This window comes from Hemibagrus wyckioides, linkage group LG06 (assembly GCF_019097595.1).
Source record: "Hemibagrus wyckioides isolate EC202008001 linkage group LG06, SWU_Hwy_1.0, whole genome shotgun sequence".
Taxonomy (NCBI): Eukaryota; Metazoa; Chordata; class Actinopteri; order Siluriformes; family Bagridae; genus Hemibagrus; species Hemibagrus wyckioides.
The window spans coordinates 18,284,748-18,297,479 of NC_080715.1; the positions used below are offsets into that span (position 1 = coordinate 18,284,748).

The following is a 12,732-nucleotide window of genomic DNA, read 5'->3' on the forward strand; positions in this document are numbered from 1 at the left end:
AACAACAAGCTATAGACTTTCATTCTGTGATATAAATATAGAACACTTCATCTTGTGATTAAAATATTTGTTTGTTATAAAGATGTGAACATGTTGACAGCTTGAGTATGTGATGAAGACAGATGGCAATTCTGGACTGAGCTAAAAGGTCATCACACTTGTTGAATGAGCAGCATTTTTATTTATTTTTTTGTCTTCCTTGCCTTCTCTGCTCTCACTCTTATTTTCCTTAATCTCTCCATCTCCCGCTTTCTTTTTTCTCCATTTCCCTCTAATGCTCCATTCATCTCTGTCTTTTTGTTAATGCCAGGCACGATTAGAGATGGAGTTCTCACCATAGGCAAGGTCTCCGCTCCTGTCTATAGCCCTGACGAGAAGATGAAGGTCCCTGATGTACTTTTTTATGAGAACGCTCAGGTGAGCATGTCAGCAAATCATTACCAGTGTTCAGCATTAGCCTCTTCTGCTGGTTCTTAACAGGCACCAGACTCCTTACTGTCATAATATTACTACTACTACTACTATTATTATTATTATTATTATTATTATTATTATTATTATTATTATTATCATGTTGAACTCCAGCTATTTAAATGATTAGTTAGTGGTCAAGCTGCTAATTGCTCTTGTGTGTGTGTGTGTGAGACAGAGATTAAAGCTTCTGTCTGAAAATGTTGTATTTATAATAAATAAGAGGTCAAGTCTGTTTTTTTAGAACTATCCATCACACATGCAAACAATTACACATTACAAAGGGCTTTCTAATTTAAAACAAGCCTGCCCATAATTCCAGGTCATATATAATCACCAAATTGTATATACTGCATTAAATTTTCTCAGTTTATTTGCTTTAACTCTTTGATAATGCCACCCTACAAGTGTGCCAGACCATTCTCATGAGGAAAAGAACTCAGGCCTGACCTACATACTTCCTCTCCCTTTCTGAAAATGCTCCCCTGCTGTGCTATTAGAGGACAAGGAAAAGGCAGATGAGGAAAAAGTTCCTCTCTGTCCCACTTCTGAATGGCCTGCTTTTTGTCTTTTGAGCATGCCCAGGAGAGGAGCGGAGCCCACCGCTGAGACAAAAATGAGGACGTTTGCTTAGATATGGCAGCCTCTGTGTCCTGCATGTGTTGAAACCTAACTTTAGCTTCACTGAACATCCGTGCACAGTTTGCAGACTCTGTACCCTTTTCATTATGTTGGTAGGTTAACTAGAAAACAATTAGAGTACTATAAAAAAAATATATAGTCCGTTCTCTATAATAATATATATATAATCCAACACTCTCAGAATAAATGGTAATAAATGATGCTCGTTTTTTGGCCAGTACCCTTTTAGTATGAATATTTTTCCTTCTTCTTGTAGTGTACTCTTACTCTAAAAACTATCTGCGGTCAATTTATGTACCTTAGGGTTTGTCATATTGTTTTCGCATTCCGGAGACCCCTTCTAGAGAAGAAAAAATATCCACAAACCTCTTTAAGTGCTCAATATTATGTAGATTTAATATTAAGTAAAGGGCAAATATGTACCACTTTATCCCTTAATTTTCTATTATTTCAGATGTAGATTTGATAAAGCGTGTATCATCAACAACACTTCCCGTTTTTGTTCCAAAGTTAATATTGATAATAACTGGTAAAGCTGATAGTATCTTCCACCTCCCTGATGTCATCAACCCCATTAAGTCTCAGCTTATGTTTCAGATATTTGTTTTAAAGTATTATAGAATTATGACTTGAACTTTTAAAGTCTGTGGCCTTGTCACTGCAGCACATGATGATTATGGAGGACATGCTGAAGGACTTCTTGTTGGGGGAACACCTACTGCTGGTGGGCAATCAGGTAAATATCAAAATTAATCCACACAATAAACAATTTCAGAAGCTCTTAATATTGTCCACAAGAAATGAGTGATGACAGTCCTGTCAGAGGTGTTCAGTGAGCTTCTCCTTAACTCAACCCAGTGGAACAGTAATAGTTTATTAGCACACTCCAGGGAGGAGTGTGACTTTGAGTCATGAGGCCAAGTTGTGGTTTTAAAATGCAGAGCAGAGGTCTAAACACTAAGGGACAACGTGAACTAGAACTCCTCCTGCCTTACAGCGAGTGTACACTCGCCCACTCCCTACTATAGTTGACTTCCCTGTCCCTGGAGGGAGCGTTCTGACTCCGGATAGAAGGAATGGCATGACCATAGCTGTCACAGTGCACCCAGGGCTGATAGATAGACGCAGTTGAAGCTGATCATAACAGATCTTTTTCATGCGTCTACAATATTAGGATTCTTTGAAAGTCTGTGTGAAGTATGATTGTACTCATATTCATAGTGCTATATTATAAAAGAAATGTCAGTGTGACTAATCTTTGGTTATGCATCATTAGCTAGTAAGCTCTTTTTGATTGACAGGGTGTGGGGAAGAACAAAATTGTGGACAGATTTCTGCATCTAATGAACAGACCCAGAGAGTATCTGCAACTACACAGGTAAATCTGTTCTATATACAAAATCCCGTTTCAGAAATAGTTCCGTGACTTCCTTTTAAATCTACGTCCAATAGTACAGGAAGTGGACTCATTTAGCCCATATCTCTGTAGCTAGTAGAATTAGTCATAGGTCATTTATACTTATGCCAAGATTATCAGCCTTAAGCTGTTGAAGTGGTAGATTGATTTTCTAAGAATCTTGTGATCTTATTTTGTGCTTTGGCTAAAAACAGGCTCCTTCTTGCCAGGGTCAAGTGATTATTTTTATCCTTTATTAATTAGGACGTTGTAGCTAAAATGTAGTCTCATTCCGACTTAAGATATTCTACTTGCTCATTTCAGAACCCGTGTGTAGTGCTAGAAAGTTAATGCAGTGTCCTTTTGAAAGGCATTTGAAAGTCATCTGTGTCCTACTGGCCTGGTTCGCTGCTCCAAACCTCTAATATTAGACCAAAGAAATCACTTTAGGGAATCTCCATGCCAGTAACTCTGCTGAGAAATGCTTCACATCTGAGACCTACAGACATGAGAGAGCACTCGATCCATTAAATTTCTGGGTCCCTTGTATGTTGTATAATTATATGGAGAGCAAGAGTATAAAACAGGTCTACTTCTCAGGCTTTATCATGTCTTTTCATTTTGGAACTAAAGATGTGGAGTAAGATGTATTAATTAGTGTCTTGCTTCCTGCTCTTGGTTTATACAGAGACACTACAGTTCAGACGTTGACTCTTCAGCCATCTGTGAGGGATGGGATCATTATTTATGAGGACTCTCCACTGGTTAGTGTTCCTGATCCAATCCTGGGTCATTTTCTAAAACGTATCCAGGCACGACTAAACCCACACAAGACTGCATATATACATAGCAGTGTCCTATGTACATTCTTAAAGGAAAAGCCTTAAAGGAAAAGTCTAAAATGAAAATCCACCCTTAATAAATTTAATGTTTATTTTTATAATTAAACCCTTCAGTGGCATCCATTATTTATAGTGTAATATATTTTTTTAGTTTAAATTTGTTTTATCAACATATGTGGGTCAAAACGGTGACATGGTGCCTGTGGAAGCAGGGATGTGGTCACACGCCGGTTTGTGAATGGAGGGCAGAGCAGAGGGAAGTGAGGAGTAAAGATCACACACCTGTGCTAAATTATATTAATGACCGGTCCCTGTTGCAGTGAGCTGTGGCAGGGATAAAAGAGGGAGAGAAGAGAGCGCACTTTGAGTTTCCCAAGCCTGCCTCCAGTTTCCTCTTTCCTGGGTAGTGTGTAGCGTGTTTAGAGGCTTTAAGAAAAGAGGAAACTGGAGGCAGCCATCAGAAACTCCAAATGCGTCTTATTTTCGCTTTTCAGCAGTTTAACTGTACACACACACAGAGCTCTGTATGCTCAGTTCTCTCTCCCAGGCTCTTGTCTCTCCTTCTTGTATCCCGGCCGCAGCTCACTGCAACAGAGAACATTCATTAATATAATTTAGCACATGTGTGTGATCCTTACCATTCTCTTCCCTCAGCTCCGCCCCCTGTTCACGAACCAGCACTCGATCACGCCCCACGTTCACAGTGCCAACGGTAAACAGCATTCGCTTCATTCCAATCTTATCCGTAAAGAGCTTGTGTGGGTTCAGGTTTTCATTCCAAACAAGCAGTTGAACACCGTTGTAACTCTATCTGTGCCCCCATGTTATGTCAGGGCAGCACTAACTTCCTAAAGGAATAATTGAAATGCAGCACCAACTAAAATATTAGCCCCATTCACGTCACAAATATTTCAGTCTAAATTGATTTAATATTTTTCAGGGAAAATTTCCTGTTCAAGCTCATAAATCAAAGCGGAGTGCCATCTCTTGTCAAATTAATACTTAGTCAGTCAGTAGTTGATCTTTTCCCAAGCTCCAAAGAGGGCACACTTGTTGCCAGGCACCCCCTCTAAAGATGCTCTGATCTGTGTACTCTGTGTACTAATCCACCAGCCCGCTAGTCTCTGCAGTCTGTGTGGTGTCTTGTTAGTGTGAGTTGGTGGCATTTAGGTGTACTGTTTGTGAGCTACGGTTGCGGGTGTCCTTTTCAAATGGGTTTTAATGATGCCTCAGCTCGATACAGAGCCACACCGTTCTTTTCATCTCGCACAACTCTGAGTTTAGCCCCTCAATTAGCACTCCTGGCAGCTCTCGGAGTATTAATAGAGTCAGCTTTGAAGTGCTCATGAAGCACCGAGTCCTTTTCGGTGGTTTATAATGTTCTAAACCTGTGCCAGCCGAACAGGCAAACACCACCTGTAAATGATCTGAAATGGGTTATAAAAGAGGTGAAATCTATGTAAGATGAAAAGGAGACCCACCTGAATGGATCTCGGCAAAAAATAAAAAATGATATATAAGTAGAGACTTGATTTAGTGGTCCATTCATGCTTTTAAGAAATATACTTCTACTTGCGCACTGTCCTATTTCCTGTGCAATTCCAGTCAACACACCGTGGTTTCAAAGTGAAATGTCGGACATTGTTCGTAAGAGATTAATAGCAGCCGGCAAAGCCAGGACGTCATGACTGTGTGTTAGTGCTATGAAAATGGAACCCTTTTATCTAAGCTTGTCTCCATGTGCTGGTGTGAAGGTGAAAGCTGTAAAGATGGGACACATTCTGGTAATAGATGAGGCAGATAAAGCCCCCACTAATGTCACCTGTATCCTGAAAACTCTGGTGGAGAGTGGAGAGATGATCCTGGCTGATGGCAGAAGAATAGTGTCAGGTAATAGAGTGAGAAGGATAGCTTTTTGCGTTATGTAAATATTAGTCTAACATAGGAGACACGAAATATTCTTTCTCTTTCTCTAGATCCCATGGAAGCAGATGGGAGAGCCAATGTTATAACCATGCATCCAGATTTTCGCATGCTTGTTTTAGCTAATCGACCAGGCTTTCCTTTCTTGGGAAATGACTTCTTCGGAGCTCTTGGTAAGACATGTGGCATTGGAAACGTCTAATTGAATGCAAGTTTCTTTCCTAACATTAACGAAGAACTCTTATTATTCTTGAGAACAGAAATAACAATAGTAAAACTACTGCCGATATATGCATATATTTCCCAGTAGCTTCCTCACTTGGGGGAAAAAAGCAGCAAACGGTCCTCTCCAGACAATTGGAAAGCATTCCATGTGACTCTCTCATGATGCTTGAGAGAATTGTGTGCATTATCCTCCAGGCTGCCCTGAAGGATGAAAAATATGAAACTTTGACTATTTTCTTCACTGCCGAATTTAAGTCACCATTACATGTTTATGATACCGTGTGTGCCGTTCAAACTCCTGGCCTGTGGTAATGCACGGCACAAGGTTGGACAGTCTGAAGGTTATTCAGCAAGAGGTTTTGTAATATTTGGTGAGGTTCTCCTCCCTTTTAGATACAATGTCTTTTACAGTGTCTTCTAAGAGGAAAAAAAGCTCATCATGGTAATGTACCTAGACTCTGTGACAAATGTAAATGCCTTTTAGTCTATTCATTGAGGTCTCAGTTATGCATTAGTGTCCAGCATGAGTACATTTAAAATGAGGCGCTGCGTTTGTTTGTATCTTGAGTCTTAAAACCATTTACTTTACCACCTTTCCACCAAATGTGCTATACTTTTAACGATTACTTTTAATGTTTTAGAGCATTGAATTCAAACGATGTATCTAATATGGCTATTGGTGTTTGTGTCAGGGGACATCTTTAGTTGTCATGCAGTGGACAACCCGAAGCCCAAGGCAGAGTTGGCTATGCTAAAGCAGTATGGGCCCGACGTTCCTGACACAGTTCTCCAGAAACTCGTGGCAGCATTTGGAGAGCTGCGTGCTATGGCAGACCAAGGAACCATCACTTACCCATACTCCACTCGGGAGGTGGTCAACATTGTCAAACATCTGCAGGTACAAAAGAGCTTAAAAACAGTGTAGAGCATTCAGCTGGAGTGAGACGGTGCTGTGGAGGACTGCAGGGTGTGACTGGGACTCCTCACTCAGCCCACTCACTAAGTCAGTTGATACATATAGGCCAGACTGCCACTCTGGCCCATAAACACATGCAAATACATGGACACACACCTTCTCCTAGCTATACAGATCCTGCTGAATACTGACTATAGATTGGCTATTCAACTTTTGCATTGGGAAAAAGGGGGAAATGGTAGCCCATTGGACTACTGATAGTCTGTCAAATGCCATAAAATGCCATTTTTTACTATAAGATCTAATGAAAATACAACAGTATTAAATATTTTAAGAAATTTCTTTGTAATATCCTTTAAATGAGGGACTAGAATTTCACAATGAAATTCATAAATACAGCTTGTCTAGAAACAAACATTTGTGGGTGTGAATATAGGAAAAACTGGTTTTGAGAAAATCTTTTCAGTGATATATGACGGGTCGTGATTATCTCATGGGCATCTCAACATGTTATGGATGCAGTTTAATCCAAAAAAGTCATCATTTTTTTATGTAGTATGTTGCCTCACGTGAAAAAAAGTCACAAAAATTACAAAACAGATCGCAGGACATGCAATAATTCATACATCTGGCAAGGAAAAATCTCTGCTTATGTCATTTCTGATGCTTGTTCACAAAGAGCTTGTTCTTGTTCACTTCACACCTTTCATGTCTACTATGCGTTAAGACACGTCCTGCTGCTGGTCTTCTCTCCTGCATTTGGCTTCGAGCAGCTGTTCGCTTGTAACCTCTGAAAGGGGCCTCTCTCTTTTCAGTACCTTATGATTTCTCAGTGCAGGTCATGTAGCCTCAGATCAATACATGTGGAATCTGTAATAAGTGTCTCTGCACTCATTGATCCAGTGCAGACCTGGTAATGAAGAAACAAAAAGTAATTCTCATTCAGTGTCTTGTACAAAATGTCCAGCATCACCGGGTCATCTCTAAGCCTACAAAATCTATAGCAACACATCCAAATTTCTTTGCTTCATATATAGATTTCTCCTTCTCCTGAGTTCCTGTTATCCCACCTGCTCAAGACCTTTGTCACATATTAAGTCAGAATTGAGTGAACGTGATTTTTCGGGTGCCCTGTAAGATAAACCTATCACCTTTATCTCTGTCAGGTGGGGCTAACATGCCTGCCTTTAGTGCAAATGCCTATTTGAAGTTTAATAATACATTTACCCAGTCACTCCTGTGTGCGCAATGTGAGCCTGTCGTCATGGTAACATAGAGGGACATAAATCAGTATCGGAGTCGGCAGAGGCGGTATTGACAGCAGTAGCCTGTCTGCCTTGGCTCTCTCACCAGGCCTCCCTCATTAGACACCTGGACCTGCCACACCACTCACCACAACATCTTATCTGCCCTGAACTCATCTTTTATATCAGGCCACATATTATGTGGAGGGAAAAATTGGCTTCTCTGAAGTCTCAAAAGTAGGTTATTTTATTTCAGGTCACCCAGACAGCAGTGTTACTGGTTCAAAAATAAATCACTAAGTAAATGATTCTCAATTAAGCTCTTTATATTTATCTCGCTAGAAATTTCCAGACGAGGGCCTGGCTAACGTCGTGAGGAACGTGTTCGACTTCGACTCCTACAACAAGGACATGAGAGAGGTTCTGATTGCAGCCCTGCACAAGCATGGGATTCCCATCGGAGCCAAACCCACCAGCGTCCATCTGGCCAAGGAGTAAGAACCCACAGGATTCTCTCTAACGTGTTGTAACAGGTCCACTGGTTGTGTACTGACACCATTAGTGAAGAGCTACTTCTTAACTGAACTCATACTTGACATGCAGCTAATCTCCTGTCTGTCTGCTTCATTTTATACAGGAGTCATGAGATTCATAGTGTCATGTGATCCCAAATATAAATTACTTACAGAGTATGCTGCCTTACAAGTCACTGTCCTAATCAATGCATTTTTAGATTTGTCTCCTGTCATAGTATATAAGGTGTAATAGTCTAGCAAGTGTATTTATTATAAATGAATAATGTACTTACTGTCATGCCATTTATAGGTATTTTCTCTACCTCTGATTTGAACTGAAATGAATTTACAATAACCTTGACTTGATCACTTGTCATTTGTTCCATAGTGTACATACAGCATTAATAAATAAAGGAAAATATTTGTTTCTTCCGTCTCATGCTTGTCTTATTTCAGAAATTTTAAAGTGGGAATTCTTTAAAGTCAAATCATTCTTTTGACCATTATTCATTCAAAATGAAAAACAATGAAGAAACAAGTATTTTCTTTTGCACTGGACACTTCACTCTCAACTCTTTAAACCCGATAGAAATCCTTAATGAATTGCTGTAAGGTTCTGTATCATAATTCATACAATGCCTGTGCTAGGAAGAGTATTTTCTCTTGCATGAACTCAATGTAGTCCTTCCTGGTGAGTAGTGAGTAGCCGCTGAACAGATGTCTGCAGATGGAAGTAGCAGAGTAGGAACGCAGAAACAGCTTGTTGTATGCTATTTCAGTGCACTGCCAAAGAGAGAGATTAAAAAAATAAATAAATAAAATCATGAAATTGAAGCCATTGTGCTGTTCATTAATTTGAGGTTCTTCGATTAGCACTCAGTTTTATGTGCACCATTCTTTTGCTAGTAGAGCAATAAGCTGTTCTGTTCATGTTCTCTAAAACATGATTGAATGAATTATGCTGTAGACAAAGAGCGATTTGTACAATAGTCAACCTTTAAAATGCATGTATACGATAAATCCCCTATTCTCCCTTTTCAAGGTTTCCGTTACCAGACTGTAAGATGGCTGGGTATTGGACTATAAACCAGGGTGGAGGTGCACGGCGGAAACTGCTGTGTCCTACCGAATCCCATCGAATAGATATCAAGGTATTACACATCAGTGCTAAGTCAAGAGCTCTTTTAGAATCATTGAATGTTAAGCGGTTAATGTGACAGTGATGCATCATGCTCTCCAGGGCCCAGTGTTTTTAAGAGTACAGGGTTATCCATTGGAGAGGCACGAGGCCAGAGCGATGAGCTTCACAGAGGAGTACGTGCACTGGCAGCTACCCATGAATGAAGTTAACATCGTCTGTGACGTCACTACTGATAACGGTAGGCCAACATACCAGAAAGCTCCTCACTGGAATAAAAAAGTAGAAGCTGTTGATAAATTGTTTGTGTTATAATACAACAGGCTGTAGACTGACTCAACATGATAGGGCTATAGTCTAGTAAGAGGAAGTCAAGGTGAATGGACATGTTATAATCTTCAAGACATATCTCCACTCGTCCAGTGGCAAGTAATTTAACAAGATTGATTTATAGACCTTGTTTATGATCATTTATGCACAAATACCAGCTCTGTAAATAAATAAAATGTATGAGAACAGACACAACAGAGACAGGCACCAATGTCCAGTTTAATGTTTCCGTAGTAGGCTTAACTACAGCCAGGAAACAGTGATTGCAAAGGTATGGTCACCCTTGAGTTTTAGCCAAGCGCAGTAAAACAACCAAAAACAACAGCGACTTAAAACCTACAGATGCAGGGGAGGAATCGAGTCTGAGGTTTCTCAGTGTTGAAGTGAGCACCAATCCACCTTAGTGGAGCTTAAACTGGGATGATGTGATCTGTCTTTTGCATTCTGTATATTCTCTGTATTTGTAATGAAAAAAAAAACAGGTCTTATTGACACATTTACATAATCTACATGCACACAAGTATACAATTAATCCCATGGTCCCCCTCAGTACAAATTTGTTTCATGAGCATTATTTTAATTTAAATGGTAGCAATTTGTTTATTTATTTGAACTATAGGGGTTTTTGTTTTTCAGTTTTCACTGTCTGAACACACAGGTCCTAGTCTACATTACTCATATACACCCATCAGCCATAACATTATGACCAGTGACAGGTGAATAAGACTGATGATCTCCTCATCATGACACCTGTTAGTGGGTGGGATATATCAGGCAGCAAGTGAACATTTTGTCCTCAATGTTGATGTGTTAGAAGCAGGAGAAATGGGCAAGTGTAAGGATTTGAGCGAGTTTGACGAAGGGCCAAATTGTGATGGCTAGACGACTGGATCAGAGCATCTCCAAAACTGCAGCTCTTGTGGGGTGTTCCCGATCTGCAGTGGTCAGTATCTATCAAAAGTGGTCCAAGGAAAGAACAGTGGTGAACCGGTGACAGGGTCAAGGGCCAGCCAAGGCTCATTCATGCATGTGGGGAGTGAAGGCTGGCCCGTGTGATCAAATCCAACAGACGAGTTACTGTTGCTCAGACTGCTGAAGAAGTTAATGCTGGTTTTGATAGAAAAATGTCAGAATATACAGTGCATCACAGTTTGTTGCATGTGGGGTTGCATAGCCGCAGACCAGTCAGGGTGCCTATGCTGACCCCTGTGGACTGCTGAAAACACCAACAATGGGCACATGAGCATCAGAACTGGACCACGGAGCAATGGAAGGAGGTGGCCTGGTCTGAAGAATTACGTTTTCTTTTACATCACATGGATGGCCGGGTGTGTGTGCGTAGCTTACCAGAGGAACACATGGCAAGCCAGTGAAGGCAGTGTCATGCATTGGACAATGCTCTGCTGGGAAACCTTGGGTCCTGCCATCCATATGGATGTTACTTTGACATGTACTGCCTACCTAAGCATTGTTTTGGCAGCAAAGTGGTTAAGGCTCTGGGTCGTTGACCGGAAGATCAGGGGTTCAAGCCCCAGCACCGCCAAGTTGCCACTGTTGGGCCCTTGAGCAAGGCCCTTAACCCTCTCTGCTCCAGGGGCGCCGTATCATGGCTGACCCTGTGCTCGATGGGATATGCGAAGAAAGAATTTCACTGTGCAGTAATGTATATGTGACAAATAAAGGCTGTTTCATTTCATTTCATTTCATTTCATTAAAAGGGGGACCAACAGAATATTAGACAGGTGGTCATAATGTTATGGCTGATTAGTGTATTTTCTTGTTTTACGGTTATTAAGGTTTGGATTTAACCCAAGGGGTAGTCAAATGAGTTAGCTCAGTAATAAATATAATAGCTTTAATAAGTGTGGGTTGTAATTTCCAGGGCTATAACAAAATTTAAAAATCACAAACCCTCTTGGAGATCCAGATGTCTAGATGAGGTATTTATGAATTCAGGTATGACTGTAGATATTTCACAATTATTAAGACACTTTGAAAGCCTGCATCAAGTTCTCAGATCCAATAGCCTGACATCCAAAAAGGCTGTATATTGAACTGCTGCCAAGCTAATTTGTTGTTGTTTTTGCAGATATGATTTATGTGGCAACGTGTAACCCTGTGTCACTGTACGCCATGCGTGAGCGGGCAGACACGCTGCACTCCATTGAGCTGTATGATGTCTTTCCTCGCACTATCAGCGGAGTGTGGCAGCCTTTCATCACTGTGGCTGCACTGGGCAGCCCGCTTAAGGGCCAGGTGGTGCTTCATGAGGAGCAGGTGGGTTTGTAGGAGTCTTGTGAAAAATACATGCACACAGACAAAACATTCACAGCATTACATCTTTAATCCCACCTGCTGGTTTCGCATAATCCATCATTGACTGGATGATGTTCCACCAGTCATTTGAGAATATGGGAAGGCATGTTCTGTTATTCTGCTGCTGCTAGTTCTGTGTAAGCCAGCAGATGTCTAGTGTGTGTATACAGCCAGATCCATACATATTTGGACAGTGACACAATTTTCATTGTTTTGCCTCTGTGCAAGAACACAATGGGGTTGCGAGTGAAGTGTAGACATTTTTAACAGTCTCTCCATTTGCACAAGCTCAAACGCAATTGTCTGAGCTTCAAGGACATGGTGTGTTTTCTAGTTATTTCCAGACATATTAAGGAGATAAAAGTTTTGAAGTTAATCCCATAGAATTAAAACTGAAAGTCTACGCTTCGATCACATCAAATCACTTGTGGTTTACAGAGACAAAATTAGTCAAATTGTGTGACACTTATGTACCTGACTGTAGATTCATTATGAGTTTGATTTACATTCTTAAATGCATTTCTTAAAATAGTTTTTGTCCTTACATGCATTTTTGAAACAATACATACAATAATATTGTAATAAAATATACACCGATCAGTCATAACATTAAAACCACAAACCACTGATTATCTCTTTACTGTGGTACCTGTCAAGGGATGGCATCTATTAGTCAGCAAGTGAGCAGTTCAGTTCTCAGAGTTGATGTGGTTTAGGAAAAATGGGCAAGTGTAAGCATCTGAGCAACACTGACACATTATGGGCAAATTGTGG

General features: G+C 40.4%; 1 protein-coding gene across 2 annotated transcripts in view; it reads left to right on the forward strand.

Moving 5' to 3' along the window:
• vwa8 (von Willebrand factor A domain containing 8) overlaps positions 1-12,732 on the forward strand; it is a 68,888-nt gene that overhangs the window by 18,854 nt on the left and 37,302 nt on the right. For both annotated transcript variants that reach the window (XR_009204751.1, XM_058392057.1), the window contains exons 19-29: positions 311-417; positions 1,778-1,849; positions 2,415-2,491; positions 3,198-3,273; positions 5,106-5,241; positions 5,328-5,447; positions 6,192-6,397; positions 8,002-8,153; positions 9,217-9,325; positions 9,415-9,553; positions 11,732-11,919. Coding sequence is in view for 1 of the 2 variants with exons in the window: in XM_058392057.1 (XP_058248040.1) it covers positions 311-417; positions 1,778-1,849; positions 2,415-2,491; positions 3,198-3,273; positions 5,106-5,241; positions 5,328-5,447; positions 6,192-6,397; positions 8,002-8,153; positions 9,217-9,325; positions 9,415-9,553; positions 11,732-11,919 (1,382 nt within the window). In the remaining variant the exon portion in view is untranslated. The remainder of the gene's footprint in view (positions 1-310; positions 418-1,777; positions 1,850-2,414; positions 2,492-3,197; positions 3,274-5,105; positions 5,242-5,327; positions 5,448-6,191; positions 6,398-8,001; positions 8,154-9,216; positions 9,326-9,414; positions 9,554-11,731; positions 11,920-12,732) is intronic.